The 26,396-nt window shown below is 50.7% G+C and overlaps 1 protein-coding gene across 1 annotated transcript; it reads left to right on the top strand.

The window, feature by feature from the left end:
- The first annotated feature begins 403 nt into the window (after positions 1 to 403).
- On the top strand, positions 404 to 19,912 carry LOC311322495 (equilibrative nucleobase transporter 1-like). The gene is made up of 13 exons (XM_084454568.1): positions 404 to 521; positions 1,853 to 2,078; positions 13,886 to 14,015; positions 14,890 to 14,936; positions 15,272 to 15,348; positions 15,725 to 15,817; positions 16,041 to 16,180; positions 16,470 to 16,621; positions 16,761 to 16,904; positions 17,077 to 17,184; positions 17,303 to 17,489; positions 18,576 to 18,699; positions 19,222 to 19,912. Exons 2-13 carry the CDS (start codon positions 1,886 to 1,888, stop codon positions 19,366 to 19,368), a joined length of 1,542 nt encoding a protein of 513 aa, XP_084310694.1. The 5' UTR covers positions 404 to 521; positions 1,853 to 1,885; the 3' UTR covers positions 19,369 to 19,912.
- Positions 19,913 to 26,396: the final 6,484 nt, after the last annotated feature.

Raw genomic sequence — 26,396 nt, 5'->3', positions numbered from 1 at the left:
TGTCATATATCTCTATACTGTCATCTAGCTCTATACTGTCATATAGCTCTATACTGTCATATATCTCTATACTGTCATCTAGCTCTATACTGTCATATAGCTCTATACTGTCATCTAGCTCTATACTGTCATATAGCTCTATACTGTCATATATCTCTACTGTCATCTAGCTCTATACTGTCATATAGCTCTATACTGTCATCTAGCTCTATACTGTCATCTAGCTCTATACTGTCATATAGCTCTATACTGTCATATAGCTCTATACTGTCATCTAGCTCTATACTGTCATATAGCTCTATACTGTCATATAGCTCTATACTGTCATCTAGCTCTATACTGTCATACAGCTCAATACTGTCATACAGCTCTATACTGTCATATAGCTCTATACTGTCATCTAGCTCTATACTGTCATATAGCTCTATACTGTCAGGCTTGGCTCTTCACACGTGTTCACGCGCTTCACAACAGGCGGGCAGACGGCAAGGCTCGCGCAGCATCAAGAGACCGTTTCCAAGGTAGGCTATTTATTTTATTTTATTTCATTCGTACACCTCGAAATCGTAGGCCTACATATGAGTATTTGCGTCAACTGTCAGAATTTGAGTCTCGTATAGCCTAATATAGCTAGGCTAGCATATTGTATCATCATGTCGTAGACAACTAAGGCTACATCCCATTGTTTTCCATTCATATAGCATAATATTATCGCGACTGTGCTACAACAGTGTAGTATTGTATTGACAATTGAAGAATATTTTTATTTAGGTACCCCAGCAGATGAATGTGCATAAACCCCGCAGCGACTCATCGAACGCATGGCAGATTACAGCTAATCTGGATTAGATATCCTCACATGGCGACCTCTCTGTCTAACTTCACCTGTCAGAAGTTCAGAACACCAGACATATTAACATACATACATCAGAGGGCGCCTAATTATTGCCCAAAATTAGTCTACAGTAGGCTATGGTGATAAGTGATGGAGTTATATGGTACGATTTACATTAGTGAAAGCCTATATGCAGTATTGCATACCTTCTCATGTTTATTTTTCAATGGAAAGCATGGGGTATTTTTCTGAGAATATGAGAAGAATTCCAGGGATTGAGTAAATTTGGTGAATCTGAGACGACTGCAGACAACGAGGCACATTAGCAGATGGAAGTGATCAGAAGAAAGCAGAGAGAATAGACAGTAACTGGCAAAACTAGCGAGACTTTCCACCGCTGCGAACAAACCCACACTACACTTCCTCTTTTTCAACATCTGCTTTTTTTGCAGCACTACCTCGTAGCTGTGCCTGTGTTGTATATAGCTACAGGCAAAATACTCCGTGTTACATAAGAGTTGATGAAACCTAACCTGGCCCTGCTCTGGGACTGTGTTACCAGCACCTCTATTCTTTTTGGAGTGCAGCTAGCATCACCAAGCTGGTGTTTTTTTTCTACATGTATTTGACTGTAGCTGAGCACTCACAGCCAAGGAGAATAGAATATAAAGTGTAATTTACCATATATAATCAGTACAGGTACATTGGAATTCTTGTCATTGTCCTTCCAGTATCTTATCAGCACTAGTCCAGTCCTCATTCCAGTCCCAGGTATGTAGCTAGACATTTAACATTCCCAAACAGGCAAGCAGAGGACGCACACCTGCTCCTGTGTCTGATACAACTGTAGTTATATCAGACCCATGTGTGACACAATATCCTGAATGACAGATAGGAGACAGGAAGTGATGAAAAAGGGGCGATCGGACTCCGGTCTATACTCTTCGAATGACCGACAAAACAGCCGAAAAACCCACACAAGTCACTCACCCTAAAACTGAACCTTTTGAGTGACAGACGACAGCCGGCCAGACAGCCAACGGCGACGGGATGCTGGCGTGCGAGGGCGGGACCGGGCTGCGCTACCGTCTGACCCTGCTCACGGGATTGGTGGAGTGCCTCTGCTTCGCCGGGGTGGTGTTCGGCTACGCCTCCCTGGTGTTTGTGCTGAAGGCGGACGGATACTTCGGCGACCTGTGCGTCAACGTGACGACTGGGCCCAATGACACGGCGGTAAGCACAGGTGAGTGTCACTCTTACCAGTTCCTCCGTCGGCTGCGGTAGGGATGACTGCTTGGAGAGGGGGGGGGGGGGGGGGGACAGTGTAGAATAGAATAGCGAGGACATACTGTAACGCATGTGAATGAAGCAGGAGGCTGCGTTAACATTACAGGAATGCTTTACATCATTTTGCCAGAAATATTTGGACCCCCTAAAACCAAACCGCCCTAAGTTGGCGGTGCCCAAGGTCTAGTCTAATAGGAAATAACCGGGGGAAAAGGGTAGCACAAGACATCCTGAGACACCTGGTCTATGTGTGAATTTCATCCCGTATGTGATCTCTTGAGTTTCCATGTAGAGTCTACAAATCGCTGAGTTCATTTTACGCCATTTGCCATATATCTTCCCTAAACAAAACATTATACCCAGATCCTTCATTAAAGAGCGGAGTCCAGGTACCAGTGTCCACTGATCCCTCTTAACCCTCACTCAGGCCCCAACACACTCTTAACCCTCACTCAGGACCCAACACTCTCTTAACCCTCACTCAGGACCCAACACACTCTCTTAACCCTCACTCAGGCCCCAACACACTCTCTTAACCCTCACTCAGGCCCCAACACACACTCTTAACCCTCACTCAGGCCCCAACACTCTCTCTTAACCCTCACTCAGGGCCCAACACACTCTCTTAACCCTCACTCAGACCCCAACACACTCTCTTAACCCTCACTCAGGCCCCAACACACTCTCTTAACCCTCACTCAGGGCCCAACACTCTCTCTTAACCCTCACTCAGGGCCCAACACACTCTTAACCCTCACTCAGGACCCAACACACTCTCTTAACCCTCACTCAGGGCCCAACACACTCTTAACCCTCACTCAGGACCCAACACTCTCTTAACCCTCACTCAGGCCCCAACACTCTCTCTTAACCCTCACTCAGGACCCAACACACTCTCTTAACCCTCACTCAGGCCCCAACACACTCTCTTAACCCTCACTCAGGCCCCAACACACTCTTAACCCTCACTCAGGCCCCAACACACTCTCTTAACCCTCACTCAGGACCCAACACTCTCTCTTAACCCTCACTCAGGACCCAACACACTCTCTTAACCCTCACTCAGGCCCCAACACACTCTCTTAACCCTCACTCAGGGCCCAACACTCTCTCTTAACCCTCACTCAGGACCCAACACACTCTCTTAACCCTCACTCAGGACCCAACACACTCTTAACCCTCACTCAGGACCCAACACTCTCTTAACCCTCACTCAGGACCCAACACACTCTCTTAACCCTCACTCAGGACCCAACACTCTCTTAACCCTCACTCAGGACCCAACACACTCTCTTAACCCTCACTCAGACCCCAACACACTCTCCTAACCCTCACTCAGGACCCAACACACTCTCTTAACCCTCACTCAGGCCCCAACACTCTCTCTTAACCCTCACTCAGGCCCCAACACACTCTTAACCCTCACTCAGGGCCCAACACACTCTCTTAACCCTCACTCAGGACCCAACACTCTCTTAACCCTCACTCAGGCCCCAACACACTCTCTTAACCCTCACTCAGGGCCCAACACACTCTCTTAACCCTCACTCAGGACCCAACACACTCTCTTAACCCTCACTCAGGACCCAACACTCTCTTAACCCTCACTCAGGACCCAACACTCTCTTAACCCTCACTCAGGACCCAACACTCTCTTAACCCTCACTCAGGCCCCAACACACTCTTAACCCTCACTCAGGACCCAACACACTCTCTTAACCCTCACTCAGGACCCAACACTCTCTTAACCCTCACTCAGGACCCAACACACTCTCTTAACCCTCACTCAGGGCCCAACACACTCTTAACCCTCACTCAGGACCCAACACTCTCTTAACCCTCACTCAGGCCCCAACACACTCTCTTAACCCTCACTCAGGACCCAACACACTCTCTTAACCCTCACTCAGGACCCAACACACTCTCTTAACCCTCACTCAGGACCCAACACACTCTCTTAACCCTCACTCAGGACCCAACACTCTCTTAACCCTCACTCAGGCCCCAACACACTCTCTTAACCCTCACTCAGGACCCAACACACTCTCTTAACCCTCACTCAGGACCCAACACACTCTCTTAACCCTCACTCAGGGCCCAACACACTCTTAACCCTCACTCAGGGCCCAACACACTCTTAACCCTCACTCAGGACCCAACACACTCTTAACCCTCACTCAGGACCCAACACTCTCTTAACCCTCACTCAGGACCCAACACTCTCTTAACCCTCACTCAGGCCCCAACACACTCTCTTAACCCTCACTCAGGACCCAACACTCTCTTAACCCTCACTCAGTCAGGACCCAACACTCTCTTAACCCTCACTCAGGCCCCAACACACTCTCTTAACCCTCACTCAGGCCCCAACACACTCTCTTAACCCTCACTCAGGCCCCAACACACTCTCTTAACCCTCACTCAGGCCCCAACACTCTCTTAACCCTCACTCAGGACCCAACACTCTCTCTTAACCCTCACTCAGGGCCCAACACACTCTCTTAACCCTCACTCAGGACCCAACACACTCTCTTAACCCTCACTCAGGACCCAACACACTCTTAACCCTCACTCAGGCCCCAACACACTCTCTTAACCCTCACTCAGGCCCCAACACACTCTCTTAACCCTCACTCAGGGCCCAACACACTCTCTTAACCCTCACTCAGGACCCAACACACTCTCTTAACCCTCACTCAGGACCCAACACACTCTCTTAACCCTCACTCAGGACCCAACACACTCTCTTAACCCTCACTCAGGACCCACCCCTCTAACCCTCACTCAGGACCCAACACACTCTCTTAACCCTCACTCAGGACCCAACACTCTCTTAACCCTCACTCAGGGCCCAACACACTCTCTTAACCCTCACTCAGGCCCCAACACACTCTCTTAACCCTCACTCAGGCCCCAACACACTCTCTTAACCCTCACTCAGGGCCCAACACACTCTCTTAACCCTCACTCAGGGCCCAACACACTCTCTTAACCCTCACTCAGGCCCCAACACTCTCTCTTAACCCTCACTCAGGGCCCAACACACTCTGCAAGGATAAAAGTGTCTGCTAAACGTCTGTAATGTAACGTAAGCTCTGGCAGAATTTTAAAAGGTAAAAAAGACTGTTTCTTGCCGGTCTGCACCTTTACGTTTCGAGTGTGAATGGCCGTGAATTAGAGGTTATTCCAGAGTTAACTTGTGTCTTCCCACTGGGGACAGATGTCCATTGACCTGGAGGGTTTCCACCTGTCCCGTATGATAAGGGGTCGTCCTGTACTGAGAAATAAAATACCCCGTCCCCTATTCAATCAATAAGGGACGCGATTTGAACCGTATGTTCCCGCACAACCCACTCTAATGCATATACACTACCTCTTCACATACCTGGAATGATACCAGAAATAACAAAATGGTGAAATATGCGAGAATAGAACACTTACGGCATGATTACGTATCGCTAGACTTTATACTTGCCACTGATAACATGATGATGAAACTCAATCCTGCCACAAACAACCATTATGCAATGTCTGGTCTTTGTGGTCGACCAGGTTATTTGCTATTTCCAAGTGCATCAGACCAAACATTTTGTTTGTGTCTATGATCTGATGTTTATTAATTTGATCCTTAATATAAATGATGCAACTGTGCTTTACTCTTATTGGCTATTTATTTCTTTAATTCACGATGAGAGTAGCTGAGGACTTTGAAATTGTTGCATAGAATTGTTGCAGATTCACTAAAATGCAGGAAATGAAGTGTCTGACACTCATAATCCTATGGGGGAGGACCCCCAGACACCCGCTTGATTTTTGTCCCCTGGGCATGGGGCCACTGGCAAGGTGTCCCTTATTTTTCCACATTGAAGGTGGCAACCCTAGACCTGAGAGAGACAGAGAGAAACAAGGTTATCTTAAAGGTTGGACACTCTGGAAGAGTATTGTGTGCAGAAGAGCAGCTCAGGTGTTTGCTGTGTTCAGTGGAACTATGTATGATATGTAGTGTGGGGCCCTGGTCCTCAGGTCGGGGGGGGGGGATGCATGCTGGGGCCCTGGTCCTCAGGTCGGGGGTGGGGGGATGCATGCTGGGGCCCTGGTCTTCAGGTCGGGGGGGGATGCATGCTGGGGCCCTGGTCCTCAGGTCGGGGGGGGATGCATGCTGGGGCCCTGGTCCTCAGGTCGGGGGGGGATGCATGCTGGGGCCCTGGTCCTCAGGTCGGGGGGGGGGGGGATGCATGCTGGGCCCTGGTCCTCAGGTCGGGGGGGGATGCATGCTGGGGCCCTGGTCCTCAGGTCGGGGGGGGATGCATGCTGGGGCCCTGGTCCTCAGGTCGGGGGGGGGGGGGATGCATGCTGGGGCCCTGGTCCTCAGGTCGGGGGGGGGGGGGGGATGCATGCTGGGCCCTGGTCCTCAGGTCGGGGGGGGGGATGCATGCTGGGGCCCTGGTCCTCAGGTCGGGGGGGGGTGCATGCTGGGGCCCTGGTCCTCGGGGGGGGGGGGGATGCATGCTGGGGCCCTGGTCCTCAGGTCGGGGGGGGGATGCATGCTGGGGCCCTGGTCCTCAGGTCGGGGGGGGGGGGATGCATGCTGGGGCCCTGGTCCTCAGGTCGGGGGGGGATGCATGCTGGGGCCCTGGTCCTCAGGTCGGGGGGGGGGGGGATGCATGCTGGGGCCCTGGTCCTCAGGTCGGGGGGGGGGATGCATGCTGGGGCCCTGGTCCTCAGGTCGGGGGGGGATGCATGCTGGGGCCCTGGTCCTCAGGTCGGGGGGGGGGGGGATGCATGCTGGGGCCCTGGTCCTCAGGTCGGGGGGGGGGGGGGGATGCATGCTGGGCCCTGGTCCTCAGGTCGGGGGGGGGGATGCATGCTGGGGCCCTGGTCCTCAGGTCGGGGGGGGGTGCATGCTGGGGCCCTGGTCCTCGGGGGGGGGGGGGGATGCATGCTGGGGCCCTGGTCCTCAGGTCGGGGGGGGGATGCATGCTGGGGCCCTGGTCCTCAGGTCGGGGGGGGGGGGATGCATGCTGGGGCCCTGGTCCTCAGGTCGGGGGGGGGTGCATGCTGGGGCCCTGGTCCTCAGGTCGGGGGGGGGGGATGCATGCTGGGGCCCTGGTCCTCAGGTCGGGGGGGGGGGGATGCATGCTGGGCCCTGCTCCTCAGGTCGGGGGGGGGATGCATGCTGGGGCCCTGGTCCTCAGGTCGGGGGGGGGGGGATGCATGCTGGGGCCCTGGTCCTCAGGTTGGGGGGGGGGGGGGATTCATGCTGGACTGTGACCTCCAGAGAGAGAGAGAGGCTGTGGGGAGAGTCGCTGCCCCCTTGACAGCGATCCCGGAGCTGGGGAGACCCCTGTGACTGGAGGGAGGGGGAGACGGGAGACGGAGTGAGGAAGAGAGGGATACAGAGAAACAACCACAGAAAGTTAAAAGACATTTGTCATTCGACGGTGCAGGAGAGGGGAAGGTGGGCGTCCCTGTCACCTGGGATCCATTCAAGCGGGAGAGGAACAGGACGGGAGTTCTCACCTCCTCTCTATGAGAGACAGAGTACGATATTCAATTAAACTAACGCAGCAGTGAGACAATGAGAGAGACCGGTACTTATCATCTACTGTAAAACCACAGGGTCAGACAGGGTCAGGGACCTCTCCTCAGAGCCTACACTTCCTTATGAAACAAAAATATATTGCAATATATTGGAAAATATAATGTAATATATCAAACAATACATTTCCATATATAGGAAACTAGTGGTTATATTTTCCAATATACAGTAGGACTCCACTTATCCGAACCCAACGGGACCGAAGGTCGTTCGTATCTCTGAAATGTCCGGATGACTGAAACTTATGTTAAAATGCACCAAATTCAATAAGTGGTACTTGTTCCATATAGACTCATAATAGACCGATAAATAACCTTAATTACTTGTGAAAATGCATCAAAATTGCAATCAAATAGCCAACTAAACTCATATAACCTAGCCTATAATAGACCTACAGTAGCCTATAATAAAATAACCGAATTTCCAATTGAGTGCGTACTTTGATCAAATACAGTACTTTATTCTCAAATGAGGCGTACGCTGCATCGATAGGCTACTGTATTTGTAGAACAAAATGGTATAGCCTAAAAACAACCCAACATTAGAACAATTAGAGCAAATTATAATCAATAAATAAATAAATGAAATGACAGACAAGTTGTCGTGTCTTAGGCTATTGTAGCCTAAAAGAAAGTCTCTAAAACAACCGATGTAGGCTAACGTGGCCTAGGCTGTAGGCTATTATTTAACAAATGCAGTAGGTTTAGTAGGCTAATCTACATGCTCACAACACGTCTGTGTTCCTGAAGTCCATTAACTGGGAACGAAAAATGACTCGATGCTCCTCTGCTTCAGGTTGCTGACGCTTTCTGGCTACCAAGGAATGCAGCTCTCGCGCAGCAGACTCGTTTGCGTTTTATGCTCGACATTAGAGTAACAAAGGCAACATGTAGGTCTACATATAGTTCTGTTTTTATTCACAGTAGGATACAGTACTGTAATGAAAATCCCACCAGATAGCAGGCAAAAAAAAAAAAATGTTAAGCCTGTCCGGTAGACCGGGAGGTTCGGATCTCTGAAGTTCAGATGAGTCGGGTCCTACTGTACTGCAATATATGAAAAGCGTCAATTCCTTATGTATTATTCAATATATTATATGTGTATCATATACAGTAGGGGTGAAACAATATATCGTGCCACAATATATCACAATACAGAATCGTCACAATATGTATCGTCAAGGTGAAAACAATATTGTGATATGTTTATTTTTATATTTATGTATATCAGTGAACGCTGGCTACACAACGCTGGTAACAAACATGTCTTTTGTCTCTAGGCCTATCCATGATATTACAACAGTTAAGCTCTAAATTCACAAATTGTAGTGGAGTAGAAATGTGGAGAAATGCACTATTGGTGTGAACAGCAGCACTACTGCAACGCTTCACACCTGCCCTAGGGGCGGCTGTAGCTCAGTTGGTAGAGCGGGTCGTTCAGTGATTGAAGGGTCAGTGGTTCGAATCCCAGCTCCGACTGTCCACATGTCGAAGTGTCCTTGAGCAAGACACCTAACCCCAAATTGCTCCCAATGAGCAGGCTAGCACCTTGCATGGCAGCTACCGTGAATGAATGGGTGAATGAGAGGCCATTGTAAAGCGCTTTGAGTGCCGCTAAGGTGGAAAAGCGCTATATAAGTGCAGACCATTTACCATTTACCATTTACCCTTAGTGTATCGTATCGTATTGTTATCGTCAACCCAATATCGTGTATCGTATCGTATCGTGAGATTAGTGTATTGTTACACCCCTAATATACAGTATTCTATATATTTCCTCCATATATTTTACATACTATAATATATTGACAGTTAATATATACAGTAAGGGGATACATTTTCTTTGAATAAGGGCTGGCTTCTGTGGAACAGAACATGTGTGGTTTGAGGCAGTTAGAACTTGTAGATTTTTGCAAATGTATTAAAAATAAAACATTCAAATACATGTGCATATGCATTTAGTCCCTTTATTCAGTACTTGAGCACCCCTGGCAGCAATTACAGCCTCAAGTCCTCTTGAGTATGATGCTACAAGCTTGGCACAACTATTTTTGGGGCAGTTTCTCCCATCCTTCTTTGCAGATCCTCTCAAAAAGAATCAGGTTGGATGGAGAGCGTCGATGCACAGCCATTTTCTGATCTCTCCAGAGATGTTCAATCGGGTTCAAGTCTGGGCTCTGGCTGGCCCGCTCAAGGACATTCACACTTGAACCAAAGCCACACTTGTTATCTTGGCTGTGTGCTTAGGGTCGGTGTCCTGTTGGATGGTGAACCTTCACTCCAGTCTAAGTCCAGAGCGCTCTGTAGAATGTACAGTAATCCATTTAAGAATAAGGCTATCACATAACAAAATGTGGAAAAAGTGAAGGGGTATATATATATATATATATATATATATATATATGTGAATACACCGGGGTGAACACCACCCCGGCGAAGCAGAGGCACTCCACCAATCCCGTGAGCAGGGTCAGACGGTAGCGCAGCCCGGTCCCGCCCTCGCACGCCAGCATCCCGTCGCCGTTGTCTGTCTGGCCGGCTGTCGTCTGTCACTCAAAAGGTTCAGTTTTAGGGTGAGTGACTTGTGTGGGTTTTTCGGCTGTTTTGTCGGTCATTCGAAGAGTAGAGACCGGAGTCCGAGTATATTCAACTAGAAAGTACATTTCCTGGAGAAAATGTGAGGTGGGCTAGCTGCTGCAGCTGTATGTAACAGCTACTGCTAGTACTACTACGGACCAGGCAATCTCCATGCACACACCGGCGAAGACCGTGCGTCTCTAACCCACTCATGGGCTTAGTTGTGGGTTCCGTGGCGTGGATAGTGGCGTGGTGGCGAGACTCCGCCCCCTCAGGTCAGAGCCGTTTGGGGACAGTGTACCCCTCTCTGGGCCACCTACCCTCTCCCCACCGGTGAAGACCGTGTGTCTCTAGCCCACTCAGGGGTTGAGCTGTGGGGCCCGTGGCGTGGTGGTGAGACTCCGCCCCCTCAGGTCAGAGCCGGTCAGGGGCAGTACAATGACCTCCGGGCAATCTCCATGCACCCACTGGCAAAGACCGTGTGTCTCTAGCCCACTCAGGGGCTGAATTGTGGGGCCTGTGGCGTGGATAGTGGCGTGGTGGTGAGACTCCGCCCCCTCAGGTCAGAGCCGGTTGTGGACAGTGTACCCCTCTCCGGGTCAACCACCTGCCCCCACCGGTGAAGACCGTGTGTCTCTAGGCCACTCTGGGGCTGAGTTGTGGGGCCCGTGGCGTGGATAGTGGTGTGGTGGCGAGACTCCGCCCCTTCAGGTCAGAGCTGGTCATGGACAGTGTACCCCTCTCTGGGCCACCCACTTTCCCCCATCGGTGAAGACTGTGTGTCACACCTGTGGGGCCCGTGGCGTGGATAGTGGCATGGTGGCGAGTCTCCGCCCCCTTGGTTCACAGCGGGTCGAGGGCAGTGCAGTGACCTCTGGACAATCTCCATGAGCCCACCGGCGAAAACATTGTGTCTCTAGCTCACTCAAAGGCTGAGTTGAGGGGTCCGTGGCGTGGTTAGTAGTGTGATGGCGAAACTCCGCCCCCTCATGTCATAGCAGGTCACGGACAGTGTAGCCCTCTCTGGACCACCCACCTGCCTTCATCAGTGAAGACCATGTGTCTCTACCACACTCAGGGGAGGTGTGTGGTCTGTGGTGTGACGCTACCACTGTAGTCATAAAAGTGTGTCTGTACCTTTAAAGTCGGGCTGAAACGGACGTTTGAGATCATCGTATTTCCGACTCAAACAGGCTATAGGGGCAGGACATAACGTTTAGAGGAATTTGATTGGAACGTTGACAAATGTTGTAATTGCATGACCTACCGTTTTCCAGGAAGTAAGAAATTATATACTTTGATATAAGATTACAACAAAACTAGAATTTTGTAATTTTTTTGGCATACATCGTTGAATAGGTGAACACTGACCAATTATGTGAACCAAAATGGGACAGAATGCTTTTTTCATTTCTGTGCGACTAAATTGCACAGCTTAGATAATTACATTGTATGAGTCAGCACAGTTGTGTGAACATTTCGATGTATAATATGTGTATGAGCTGTTAAAACTAGGAGTGCCAGCAGTTTACAAAATGTGTGAATATTTTCAAAGCAACAGCTGCCACCACTCTCAAAACATCAAGTTAATGAACATTCCACCAGCAATTTCAATGGTACAAAAATTACTATTAAAAGTTAAATTACTAAAAAAAACTATTAAAAAAAATCAAAAATCTGAATACATCCGGGAAACAGCTAAAGACGATGAACATTTGAAAGTTTGAATGACGTTTCTAGCACAAAGTATGAAGAAGTAGTTAAGGGCCAAACTGGAGAACTATAATAAGAAAGAAAGAAAGAAATTTGTCCATTTTGCAAGGCAGCGTTAGCTAGCCCATAACGTTACACAGTTAAGTTAGCTCGGTGGCACATGTTGCTAGTTAACGTTATGACGTTTTTGCACAATACATTCATGCCTGCGGGGGGAGGCTCTCTCTCTGCACTATCCACAAATTTAGGATACATCTGCCATTAATTAGTTCGATCTTCTGACCTTTAAAATCACATTTCATTCATAAAAACCATAGACATTTTAAAAATAAAAACCATGTTTTTTTTGTTTTTTTTCTAACCATCCCTCCGCGCCTCCCCTGAATTTCTTTGGGGCTTCCAGGGGAGGCCCGCCTCACAGTTTGGGAACCCATGATCTACTGTAAAACCACAAGGTCAGACAGGGTCAGGGACCTGTACTCAGAGTCTACACTGGCTTCTGGGAAACAGAACATTTGTGGTTTGAGGCCGTTAGAACTTGTAGATTAACTTCTGTCTGTGTGTGTGTGTGTGTGTGTGTGTGTGTGTGTGTGTGTGTGTGTGCGTGTGTGTGTGTGTGTGTGTGTGTGTGTGTGCACAGGGGAGCTAGCTGATACATGTGTGATAAGAGAGTGTGTTTGTGAAGACAAGACCTAACAGTAGAAATCATATGGCAGAAAAAATAACGTATATTAACCGATTGCTCACATCACTGGACGTGATGCAAAGTTTTTCCACCATTCTGTCTTCCGTGTTGTGAAATGGCTACACTGAAAGTGATTTTAAAAAGGCCTACACCCAGAATTTAAGCATTTAATCCCAATAATATTAACTTAAATAAGTGTGACTGTGCCTCTTTAATGAATCATGAGGGGAAAAAGAAAATATTTTTTAATGAACGGTACTAAATAAAGGGATTTAGTACAATACATATGATAATACCTGTAGATGTATGAAATGAATATGGGTGAATCTTTCCTTTAAGGGAGGAAAAGTGGGAATGTTTGAGGGGAACCTGGCATACTGTAGACAGGGCCCACAAACCCAGCCGCCACTGCAATACCGTACGTCGGGCGGAAACCTCCCATCTCCAGAATGTTGAAAAGAACATTCCAATTTCCACCTTTTTGAACACAAAAATCATCTACGATGAGCTGTTTAGAATACATGTAATTGGTCCCAGGGCTGGGGGTGCTCAGAGGTTGTTAAGAGTAGTCCCAGCTTTCAATTGATGAAAAAAAAAAAAAAATGGAGATAGGAGGTTTCCGCCCGACAGCGACATTATATTTTAATGGACCCAAGTGTCCTGGCGGTGCTCCTCTGTGCGGCCACACCTCCGACCATTCCTCTCAGGCCCCAGAAAGCCAGACCATTCCTCTCAGGTCCCAGAAAGCCTGACCATTCCTCTCAGGTCCCAGAAAGCCCGCCCATTCCTCTCAGGCCCCAGAAAGCCCGCCCATTCCTCTCAGGTCCCAGAAAGCCAGACCATTCCTCTCAGGTCCCAGAAAGCCCGGTTATCATCAGTCGTTTGGTAAAAAGAATAAGCTCTTTTTCTGTCCCCCACCACTCTCTCTCTCTCTCTCTCTCAATCAATCAATCAATCAATCAAAGCTTTATTTTGTATAGCGCATTTCATACCCAGAGGCAACACAATGCGCTTTATAGAGAACAAGGGAGGTGGGCATACGACTCACTCTCTACATATTCCAGAGGGAAGCAAAAATCTCTCTCTCTACCCTCTATCCACACCTCCTTCTGTCCCTGTTCCCTCTCCCCCCATCTTTCACTCCTCCCTCTCTCTCTCTCTCTCTCTCTCTCTCTCTCTCTCTCTCTCAGACTGCAGTGGTCAAGATGAGCAGTTCTCCCTGGTCTTCACCATCGCCTCCTTCATGAACAACGTTATGACCCTACCCAATGGCGCCATCTTCGACCGCTTCGGCACCATGGTGGCGAGGCTGCTGGGAATGTGAGTTTCACGTCCGAAAACTACAAATAAGAGGGCTCGCCGTCACGGTATCAATTAGCCTCCAAAATGAAGAACAGGCCAAGCTCATATGAAAGATGAAATCACCTCAGACCTCTGTAGGGTAGCGGTGTTTGGAGAGGGGGGTCTCCATGGTAACGTGAACCCATTGCCGGCACGTGAGTTCTCTGTTGTTGTAGAACCTGCATATTTGAATCTAAGGGGAGAGTATCGGGGTGCAGCTGAAGAACGTGGGATGAGAAAGGAGATTATAGCGACCAACAGGAGAAGAGAATGATGAACAGAAATGGTTGAAAGGTGAAAAGTGTGAGGTTGTGTGTGTGTGAGGGAGAGAGAAATGAGAGACTGGATATATACTGTATACAGATGGATGGGTGACGAATTAATGGAAAAAACAACAAAGTGTCCGTAAGATGAGCTTCAATGTGCCTTGGCATAGATTCCACAATTTGGTGTTTAGGTGATGGTGGTGGAGAGCGCTGTGTAAAGCCTGGTATACTTGTTTTTAACTACGCGACCACACACCAAAGATGGCTGCCACGTGGCCCAATAATCAACCCCCTTTCAAAGTCACTTAGATCTTTTCTCTTGCCTCCTTGCTTCAATATCGAGGTCAACAGGGCCTGCTCGGTACTGTCCTACATGCTACGGAGCACGCTAAGGATGTTCATTGCTTAATTGTATCATGCAGTATGGAAGCATCTGCTGCATTTCTTCTGTTTCTCCACTAATGTATTCAGGTTTTACCTTTGTCATGTATAATTATAACCTTGTCATTGTAACCTGGGATAGTGTTACATCAACCGCAAACAGTGACACAGAAAACGGTGCTTAACAGAATGACTGTCCTCCCCAGATCCTTTTACACCACGGGGACTCTGCTGGTGACCTTCTCCAGTGCAGGTAAACAGATCCTGAGTGAAAACCCTATTCTGCTGGTGCAGAGCACCGGACAAACTCTCCCAAAATACCGTAATACCTAGAATAAACAGGACATCGCCACGAACAGTTTGACGTTATTAAAGTGGGAAAGTATCAGTGATATCCCTCATTTGTGCACGGTTAACGTAACCAGATCTTGTTTTGGGAAATAATGAAAGTGTCTTTTTGGATCAATCGGATAACGCAGACTTTTTAACGTAGATGTTTTGGTAGGAGATCAGTTATTGATCATGATCAATGACAATGGGTACAGACACATTTAGTCAATAATATGTCTCTCCCCATCTCTTCAACAGCGTATTCAGTGCTGCTGTTCCCTGCTCTATCCTGCATTGCTGTGGGAGGGATACTCTTCCTCATGACAAACATGCAGGTGGCCACACACACACGCACACACACACACGCACGCACGCACACACACACACGCAGACACACGCACACACACACGCACGCACACACGCACACACACGCACACACGCGCACACACGCACACACACGCACGCACACACGCACACACACACGCACGCACACACACATGCACGCACACACACATGCACACGCACACACACACACACATGCACGCACACGTGCACTGGAAGCGTCTCTACTGCATCAACGATGGCAGTGGGCGAGATGTTAGACATTGTGTCGAACATATAACACACCGAATTGGATACAGTATTATTTTGGGGGCAGATATGTGACGAATGAGGAGGGTCCTACTCTACTGTTCTTCTGGCTTCTGATAGGTGGGGAATCTGTTTGGCGGCCATCGCTCCACCATCATCACCCTCTACAATGGAGCCTTCGACTCCTCTGCCGCCGTCTTCTTCATCTTCAAGGTAACAAGAGCCGATCGGGAAAAGGCAGCTGGCCGCATCCCATACCAAAAAAAGCCTCGGTGTTCACTCCGCTCAATATGGAAATCTGGGCACAGCAGTACAATTGCACCACCTAGTGGAGGAACGGGAAACTACACGACCGTTAAACGGATGGGGGAGGGTGGGGGTCTGTAAGTCTCTAGATCTAAGTGGTTCTTTTCTCGACCCTCCTCCTCCGTCTCAGGTGCTGTATGAAGGAGGGATGTCCCTGCGCTCCTGCTTCCTGGTTCTCTCCGTCTGCAGCGTCTTCCACCTCCTCAGGACGCTCCTGCTCATGCCCAGGACCCACATCCCCTACCCGCTCCCACAATGCTACACCTACGGGTAGGACTCTTCATTCCGCTTCATCTCATTGGCTGAATCGCATCCTAAAGAGAGGCGTGCCGATACAAGCTCTACTGCTATAAGCCGGTCTTATTACTAGGCATAGAATCATCACTATGACCTCACCGCTCCGCCTGGTAACCGCCCGGGTGCAGGCAAGGAACGTATGAAGAAGGAGGCGTCAGAGACGTGGTCATTTTCACGTTCTGTAACCTGGAGCTCCGGTTGTACTAGCAGCCGTGAACGCTCCGCGCTCCCGCGTGTCTGACCGCTACACTCCCTCATCCAGAATGAGCTTAGGCGGAGCGAACAGCTACAACGTGGAGGAGTTTGAGAAAACGCAAGAAGCCAACGTGACGTCGGAGGGGGAGGAGCAAGGGGAGACGGCGGACGTGCCGTTGAAGCCCGGGGCGGCGCCGTCGGGGGAGGAGTCTGGAAAAGGTACCACGTTCACGCGAACCTCCCTCTCCTCCTGGGGTTACGTTAGTACCGCTGTTTAGTTACGGACATTTCGTAAACTCATACGTGTTTTTTTTACTCTGTATATTGCGTGTGCACACACACACACACACACACACAGTGGCCAGTTTTGGGAGCTGCGTCCTGTCTTGGTTCTTTCTCTGGCACCTCATCTGGCTGTCGGTCATGCAGCTGCGTCACTACCTCTTCATCGGGACACTCAACCCTATGCTGAACCGGCTGGCCAACAGCGACCCCACCCTGGGTAAAACACACGACACGCAAGCATCACCCGCCAGTGCTTTGAGGCTATGCTGTGAGAATTATGTTAAATCAACTTTCATGGTAATCAGCTCTTCTCCCCCCCCACCCCTCTCTACCCTCTGTCTCTGCTTCGGGCCGACCTCTGACCCCCCCCCCTCGCCTTCCTCCCCCAGTGAGTCAGTACACCAACGCCTTCGCCTTCACCCAGCTGGGCGGAGTCCTCTGTGCTCCCTGGAACGGACTCCTCATGGACAGGCACAAGGGCAAGCCTCTGGCTCCAGGTGTGTGTGTGTGTGTGTGTGTGTGTGTGTGTGTGTGTGTGTGTGTGTGCAGCATATATCTACCGTCACGCCCACCGATACCGTCCACCGACGCCCAATCTTTCTCCCCCCCGTTTAGGAGAGACGGAGAAGGAGGCGGACCTGCGCTCGGCCTCCCTCTCCCTCTTCCTCACCTCCCTGCAGTGCCTCCTCTTCTCCGTCTGCGCCTCCTGCCCTCTCCTGCCTCTCCAGTACCTCACGTTCGTCCTGCAGGTCCTCAACCGCTCCTTCCTCTACGGGGGCAACGCCGCCTTCATCAGCATCGCGTGAGTGGGAGAGGGACGCAGCGCTCTCCAGATATAGCCCGGCGCCGCTAACGCACTCAATGGATCCATAGGTGCATAGACACAGTCCCTCAAAAACACCAGAAACGCTCGTTTTCAAAGACGGGAAACTCACTGAGTGGTCACCGGTGTCTGTTGATGTTCTGACCAAAAAATCGGCACAAAGTCTAAAAATCTTATTACATAGATTTTTTCATCATCGCTAATGCACTCGCACTCGATGGATCCATCATATCCGTCTACGGAACCATTGAGTGTGTTAGCGGCGGCGGGCTATATCTCGAGAGTGCACCGTTTGACAAAACTTTGATATTGGCCGTTCTATATGATCATAAATAACCTTATAACATGGCTTATAATGCTAAATTCCGAACGTGTCCTTTAAGGGAACACTTAAATCATCAATCATCATCGCATATCTCGATGAACGGAGTTGAACATTTTCATTGATTACATTGTAATTTGTCGAGAACAAAATGACATAAGAACAGTCGATGGAAACCAAAATCATTAACCCATTGAGGAATGTGATGATTAAGTGTTCCTTTAATGTTTGTGTTGGGGGAGAACATTGAGGTCTCGCCGTTGACCGCAATGCAAATTAGCCTCTTTTTGGCATCCTCAGATTTATTTTTTTTGTTTTGATACACTTCCGGGGAAGTTTGTGGTGTCGTATATGACATATTTTGTATCAAACAACTCTATGAGCATTTTAAAACGCCATGTCTGCAGCATGGGATGCTCAGACTAGCATGTAAAAGCTTGTCGTTAGCCAGCTAGCATCCAGTTTCTCCAGGACGTGTGATCATGCAGCCATTTGATAATACTGAGGTGTCATTGGTGACATTTTGCTGTCAAATATATCATATATATATATATATATATATCTTTGCTTCGACTTGGCTGGGGATCGAACCCGCGACCTTCGGTGCCGGCCGTATGCCACGGGGTCAGCGAGTCGGCCACTGAGCTAGACGGAGCAGTCCCTTCACCTGAAAGCTATCGATACAGATGAACACGTGTTCCAATTCATAACAACTCTTCTCCCTCTCTCTCTCTCTCGCCAAGTTTCCCACCAAGTCACTTTGGGAAGCTGTACGGTCTGGTGATGTCTCTGTCAGCAGGGGTGGCTCTGCTCCAGTACCCCTGCTTCGCCCTGGTCAAAGACGTCCTGGGAGGGGACCCCTTCTATGTGAGTGAAAGAGTCGTCCCACTCAACGGATGTACTGCAGGTTTTGGGGATAAGCCTCATCATTTGTTTATTACTGCCCAATCAGTGGTGCCGATTCATGTTGGTCGGGCCAATCGGTGGCAACGGGACATCTCCCAGACTAACAGACAAACAAAACCTAGCAACCCCTCCGCCGAAGACGATTGTGATTGGTTTAAAGACATACAGCGTTTATTCACTATCCCCGAATAGTCCAGCCAGACCTTTCTCCAGCGCTGGCACAGTATAACGAGTCATGGAGATGGACCTGGCTGTGTGACCAAGTGAACGAGTATGTGATGACCCAAGTGAACGAGTATGGGATGACCCAAGTGAACGAGTATGGGATGACCCAAGTGAACGAGTATGGGATGACCCAAGTGAACGAGTATGGGATGACCCAAGTGAGCGAGTGTGGAATGACGCCCCTGAGAATGAGAGCAGACCCGATCCAGCCAGGTACGCAGCGCTCACTCGTTTCTCTCCTTCGTCTCTTCCTGGCAGGTGAACATGGCGCTGACTCTCCTCACTCTGCTGGCGTTCATCAACCCGCTGTACGTCTACCTCCACTGCCGGAGACTGGCCGGTCAGAGGAAGAATATACAGATGGACGCCCAAACAGGCGCCATATTGGCTGAGGCCAAACTATAGGGAACCCCCCCCCCGCCCCAATATGAAAGGGGGAGAGGAAAGGCTTAGGTCACAAGTGCGCATGCCGGTGAATGACCACCGCCCGCCGGGTCAAAATGCGTACGTTGTCGTGCTGAATGTGAACAGGATGTGGTTCTGTTTTGCTATCGGTTGAGGCTGCGAATTCGCCGGTCAAAGTTTGCGGAAGTTTAACTCCACGACAAGCGAAGACGCAAATATGGTTTCGCCACCGGAAGCGAATGTTTGATTTGCCCCTTCGCTCGCATAGAATAGGTGAATATGAATATGAATTGAATATGAATATATGAATGTTACTTTCACGCACGTGTGACCGCGGCCTAATCAAATATTGATGCACTTCTGAAGTGAATATGTTTATAATATATATACTAGAGGGGGGAAAAAATGTTTAGTTTTATTTTTTAAAAGTGTGGTAGGATGAGTTTTGTAAAACAGTACTGTTGTTTTTAACAGTAATTTTGTATGGTCTCTCAGAAAACAGCTTTTACAGTCGTCAATAAAAGTAAAATGTAACAACTATTAACCTGTGTCATCTTCCATCACGCAGAAGAGAAAATGAATAGATTGTAAGTACAAAAGATTGGGCTGGAAGTACAATATTTTGCACAGCAGGCCGGATATTATGAATCATCAATGTAAAGGAGAGCGTTTTTATTGGATATTTTCAAGCAGAGTGTAGTGTAACCATGGACATATTACCGGTGAAGTGTTGACCTCATGCAGGTCCAGAGCACCAGTCACAAACTCAAAAGGACGCCACAATCAACCCTGCATTTGAGATGGTGTGAACAAACCAGCCAGAGCTGTGTAAGGTGAGCCATTTTGACGCCCGTGCTAATCCCAGTGCATTTGATTAAGCTTTGTTTATGACTGCCAATAAGAACTGCAGTTGTTTTGAGAGATGCAGACCCACTGAAGTATATATACACGCTATATAGACAAATGCTCTTCTGGATGAATGGGCAAAAATTCCCACAGATCCACTCCAAAATCTAGTAGAAAGTCTTCCCAGAAGAGTGGAAGCTGTTATAGCTGCAAAGGGGGAACAACTCTATATTAATGCCTATGAGTTTAGAATGGGATGTCATAAAAGCTCCTGTAGGTGTAATGTGTAGGTGGCCCAATACTTTAGTCCATATATAGTGTATTTTTCAATATACATTTAACGGTGAAGAAAGGCTTGTACGATAAAAAGTTGTATTGATTTGCAGGTAGAAAAAAAGGATACATTTCTGGTCTACAGTAAAAATAAAAGAGCAACATCTAACTCAGCGTATGGGTTTTACAGGTTTAGACAATTGTATAAATCAATATACCGGTAATTGTTGGAGAATCAATATAAAAGATGAATTAGTGTCTTTATATAGAAAGTGATTAGTAGTGTAAGAGAATTAATAATTTCCATCAAATATTAGGTGTGTGTGTGTGTGTGTGTGTGTGTGTGTGCGTCTACAAGTCTTTGCCCGGTGGTGCGCTTGTGCTCATGCTGTTATGATGCAGGAACAGAAGCTGGTTCAGCACTTCGGACGGAACGTTCTTCCTGTTCTTCCTGTGCATGGCTCCTCCCCCTTCCTGCAGGAAGGCCCGCGCGGCTCCGCCCGCCACGGCCGGGGCCGCCAGGTACGCCTGCGCCACCCGGGCCAGCAGGGGGAGGAGTCCCGCCTTGGCCCTCCACCAATCGAGGGAGCTCTTGTCCCCCAGGGCCAGGTCCTTCTCCGCCCTGTAGAGGGACACCTCCACCTCCGCGCACTCCTCCACCGAGGGCTGCTTGCTGTGGGCCTGGGGCGGGCCGTACAGGTCCCCCAGGAGGAACTCCATCCCGCTGGCGTCCGTCTGCTCCGTCGCTTCCATGGGCTCAGCGCCGTCGTCTTCGTCTTCCTCCTCCTGGTAGCCGGGGGAGGAAGCATCCGACAGCTCCTGACTCTCCTCCTCTTCGTCGTCGTCTTCGTCGTCGTCCTCCTCCCTGGGCTGTTTGAAGTTGATGGGCGTGGCTTCTTTCAGCCGCTTGCTCCGCCGGGGAGCCTCGCCGTCCGTCTCCCACGGCGACAGGGCCGAGGCGGCGTCCCTCTTGTCCGGCCTGCCGCCGCGATTCGCCGCCGCGTCCGCCTGGCCGCGCCTCCTGTCCTCCTCCATCCTGACGGCCTCTTTCTTCAGCCAATCAAAAGCGGCGGCCTGGTCCTGATAAGGATCAATGGGAAAAGCAAGTAGTGATACAAATCAAGTATTCTATCAACATAAACCATGAGACATCCTAAAAACAGCTGTGGAAAAAGAATGGAACGGTAATAATACATTTGGCACAAGGGTTGGTTATAATACAGTAATAAATAGTTTAGTTGCAGCGTAATTACCTCCGGCTTCATAAACCTGAGACCATGGAATTGTGGGTCGAGAGCGGACGCCAGACACAGGACCCTGTTGACGCCGGGGTGGTCATAGCAACCCTCCAGGGTGTCGCTCATCATCTTCTTGACCTCCCTCAAGACGGGCGACGCCCCCGGGCGCAGGGCGAGGTGGCGGGAGAGCAGGCCGATGAGGACGGGCTTGACCAGGGACAGGCGCGAGTACGCCTCCTTGGCGACGGTGCGGCACGCCACGTCCAGGGGCTTCAGGGCCGAGCAGAGGTCTTCCAGAACCTTCCAGTCCGAGTGTTTGGGGAGGACGGCGTCGCACGCGTCGGCGGGCGCGTTCGCTGCGGAGACCGAACCGTCGGCGCCGCCGCCACCGCCGCCGGCGGAGACGTCTCTCCCGGTCCGGGTCGCCCCGCCCGCGTCCTTCAGCGCGTCGGACACCGCGGCCTGATGGAGGAGGAGGGTCTGCAGCACGCCGTAGAGCCGGCTCCACTCGGGTTTAGCGTGGGCCCAGGACCGGAGCTCCGCCTGGTCCCGCTGCCCCAGGCCGGCGAGTGGCCTCTGGGTGGGACGCAGACGGGAGGGGCCTCCGTTCTCGTCCGGGGGGCGGAAGAGGTCGGCGAGCAGGCGCCGGAACAGGCCCAAGGTCCTGGAGACCACGGGATGCGACATCACCTTCTGCACGCACCCCTCCACCACGGCCAGGAAGCAGGGGACGGGCGGGAAATCCGCCGCCGGCGCCCTGGTCTGTTCCGGCCCGGAGAGCTCATCCCCGGAAACGGAGTCCTCCCGCTCCAGGAAGGTGGTGGAGTTGGGGTGCGGCGCCCCGCCCGCCTTGCCCCCCCGCCCGCCCCCGCCCTCCTTCTCCGCCAGCCTCATCTTCTCGCTCTCCTCCCCGCCGACCACCACCACGCAGGGCCGGGACACGCCCCACTCCAGCGCCATGGCCCTCGCCTTGGCCTCCGCCGCCCTCAGACCCCGCCCCCCTCCGCTCTCCGCCTGCCCCAGCCGCTGGGTGCCCAGGGCCAGCGTGTGCGGGCCGAAGTCGGCGTCCACGAAGTGAGCCCAGAGGGTGACGTGCGTCTCCCTGTCCCCCTGCCAGTCGCGGCCCCACACCTCGGCGCTGAGGGTCACCCGGACCTCGCCGCCGCAAGCTTTCCTCCTCCTGGATTTGGGCCGAGTCGGCTGGCCGGTGGCTTCGCGGCCCTTCTCCTCGGCGCCCCCGGCTTCGGCGGTCAACAGCCGGGCCCAGGCGTCCCTCCCTCGGTGCTGGAGCTCCGCCAGGATCCCCTCCACCTGCCAGGCGGACGGCAGCTCCTCGGCGGAGGGCAGGAGGGCGTGCACCAGCTGCCGGAACCCCTCCCCTTCCACCGTGCTGGGAGGAAGCAGGTCCCTGATGAGGAAGTCCGCGATGGCGTTGGCGGTCTGCGTGGCGGAGAGATGGGGGGGCGTGCTGATGGGTCGGGGCGTGGGCACTTCGGGACAGAGAGACGAAGACCAGCTCTCCAGGTCTCCAATGTTGTTGTTGATGTTTTGAGGGGTTGAAGGGAACGGTGCTAATGACGTTTGACCTTTTGATAGGAGAAAATAAAAGTAAACTAATGGTCGACTTTAGTGTAAAAAACCTGCCTACAACCCAGGATCAAAGTAGAACGTGGTGTCAAAATAGATTACACACCTCGAGAGCTCTCCCGCAAATATCTACCGTCTATCTGAAAACCACATGAAAATAAAGGAGGGGGTCGGAAAAACTTAGCCAAACCAAAACCAAAATCGAAAAACACAGCGGATTACCTGGTAGTGTGGGAATCCTTTGGGGAGTGGACATCGTCACCGGTCTGCCTCGGTTGCCGATAATGTTCTGATGCTGCATGTGGTGGCTCTGTAAGAGGTGATTCTGCATGTCCGTCATCCTCCCGTTGAAGGGCACGCTCTCCCCGCACAGTTTGCACACCACCTTGGTCTTGTCCAAGGGCAGGCCGTTGGCCCCGGGGTCCACCTTGAACCCGAAGAAGAACCATATTCGAACCTGGGCGGCGTGGGGGTGGTTCAGCAGCTTCTCCGCCCCCTCCACGAAATCGTAAACGTCCTGCCGGTCGAGGGGAGAGTTGACGGAGGCCGCCGAGTCCTCGGCATGTGGGCTGCCGATGATGTCGCTGATCACGGGCATGGGGCTACCCGATTGGCTGCTGTCTGACCAACCGTGCGAGCCGCTGCCGTCGGGGAGGGAGGGACCCCCGACCGGTACGACCTGAATGTCCTGAAAGAGGCCCAGTAGGATCTCCTTGTCCCCGTACTCACACTTGATGCTCTCACCTGTGTTGTAGTACAAACGAGAGGGACAATTGCTTTTTTGAATGTGTTTTAAGCGGTGCAGCCACTTCTATACATGACGTGCGCGTCCGTGTGTGTGTCCGTGTGTGTGTCCGTGTCTGTGTGTCCGTGTGTGTGTGTCCATGTGTGTGTCCGTGTGTGTGTGTCCGTGTGTGTGTCCGATTGTAGCATATCAGGAGTAGCCTCTTGTTGCAGAAACACACCCAATCTACACCAGGGGCTGTGACAGCTGGTTAAGATCAGAGGTGAGTGCTCATAAACACCGCTTACTTCACCACCTGGGTGTGATTTCCCTGTTGTTGTTTTTTAGCAGATTGTGGAGGTAACCCCCAACTAGTGGATTTACATCATTGTAATGGAATAGCATTCAAACCCACACAGCAAAACGAAAAATGAGGAGTAGCAAACACTCAGCTCCAATGCAAATGTATTTATTAGGCCGTTTCGGCCTTAGCACTTTACAAGTACCACGACGAAGGCTAAGGTCAAAACGTTGGTCTAATAAATACTTTTACATTTGCGCCGAGTGCGAGGCGGCTTTTCCTCATTTTTCATACGTTATGCTACCGTAGCCAGCACCTCACCTATGGGTGCACGCTCTACCCGTCCTCCAGATCTAGATATTTCTAAAACTTAGGGAACCAAAGACTACACACTCACCAAGACCTAATCCCAGCAGCAGAGCAGCGTAATCCTTCCCAATGCAGACTTTGACTTCGGACCCCTGGTGGATGGGCTTGGTGACCCTGTAGTAGATCTGCTGTTGCCACTGGAATACATTCATGTTGTGCTCCTCCTCGCTGGTGGTACATGCAACAAACCTGCACACATGACAGGTAATAGTTAGAGACAAATAACATTTCGGTGACATTGACTGGAGTCCAGTGACACTTGCTCTAAAAAAGACTGGGGCCTATGGAGTCTTGTATGAAAAGCACTTGCATGAAACATCACTTCTGTTCAGGAACCTTCTCACCTCATCCAGTTGGATTTGTTTTCATCAGAAGCATCAATGTTGTAGTATGCGTCACCTGCTTTGACCTGGGAACCAGAAACCAACACAAATCAGCTGCTGAGCAAAATAAGTGACTTTTTTGTGGGGATTTCACGATTGCAGTGAGGCTGACAATGCAGTCGTCTTTGGTGTGGTGACCGGGATATGGGGACCCCAGAACCCTATAAAACATGCTTGTTTCTCATCAGCCCTGACATACTTACAACCCAGGCATATTTGAAGCAGGTCAGTTGTCCCTGGGCCACTTCTCCTCTGAAGGGGCCAAAGACCCAGCCTTGGAGTAGCACTGACTTGGCAAACACCCTCAGCTCCTCCACAACCTCCTGTGACGAGCCCCCCGGGGAGGCCGTCTCTCTCAGGCTCAGGCAAGAGGGGAGCGAGGCCACAGCTCTCGACACGCCTCCCTGCATCCCCGGATCCCCCAATATCACTGCGTCCGCGATGTGGCTCTCCGGTACACTCTGGGGCATGGAGAAATCAAGGTTTTCTTCTAGGCCCATGCTGCCACCTGAAGAAATAGATGGGTGGGCGAAGCGGTCTAGCAAGCATTATGTTGACCAATGGAATGATTTTCAAGCAGAGTATACACGTGCATTAAGACAACATGGCTTCGTTCCTTCATTTCCCCTCGTGAAGGGGGTGGATATAGCACTAGCTCTGCCATTACTCTCTTCAAAGTTAGCAAACGTTACCTGATAACGTAGGGGAAGAAAATTCTGGCCCGGTGACATTGGCAGCACCGAAGGCGATTTGAAACACGTCGGGGTGGTGTATTTTCAAATGCGATCGTGCATTCGTTGTGTTTCCATCTTTGGCAAGTACTTTCCTCCTGCACATGCGACAAATGAGCTCACCCTTCTTAGCAGGTTTACCTGCACCGTCTGCTTTAAACCCGAAAAACAGCCACACTTTGCTAAGCAGCCTGCTGCTGCGCGTAAAGCTGGTTTTTGAAAGAAGATCCATCTTTTGGTCTGGCTGGCTGAATGTAGGCTATATAGACCTGCACGCCAGAAAGCACGAGAAATAGCGAGGCTAGATAGGTAGCTATTTACTGTCGGTAGCTGCAGCTAGCAGCCGAGGAGCTTTGTGTTTGCATGGATGTGTGGAGGGGGAGGGAGAGAGAGAGAGTGTGTAGTAGAGGGAGAGGGAGGGAGGGAGGGAGAGAGAGAGAGAGAGAGGGAGAGGGAGGGAGAGAGAGAGAGAGAGGGAGGGAGAGAGAGAGTGAGTGTGTGTAGTAGAGGGAGAGGGAGGGGGAGAGAGAGAGAGAGAGAGAGAGAGAGAGAGAGAGAGAGAGAGAGAGAGAGAGA

The sequence above is a fragment of the Borostomias antarcticus genome (assembly GCF_949987555.1).
Source record: "Borostomias antarcticus genome assembly, chromosome: 20".
NCBI classification, from domain to species: Eukaryota; Metazoa; Chordata; class Actinopteri; order Stomiiformes; family Stomiidae; genus Borostomias; species Borostomias antarcticus.
Note: the sequence above shows the minus strand (reverse complement) of the source record. Positions and strands in the feature narration are given on the sequence as shown.

Coding starts and splice junctions, on each gene's coding strand:
- LOC311322495 (XM_084454568.1), top strand. CDS start 1,886: ATGCTGGCGTGCGAGGGCGGGACCGGGCTGCGCTACCGTCTGACCCTG. Junction 14,937..15,271: donor GGTGACCTTCTCCAGTGCAG/GTAAACAGATCC, acceptor TCTCTTCAACAG/CGTATTCAGTGCTGCTGTTC. Junction 15,818..16,040: donor CCGTCTTCTTCATCTTCAAG/GTAACAAGAGCC, acceptor CCTCCGTCTCAG/GTGCTGTATGAAGGAGGGAT.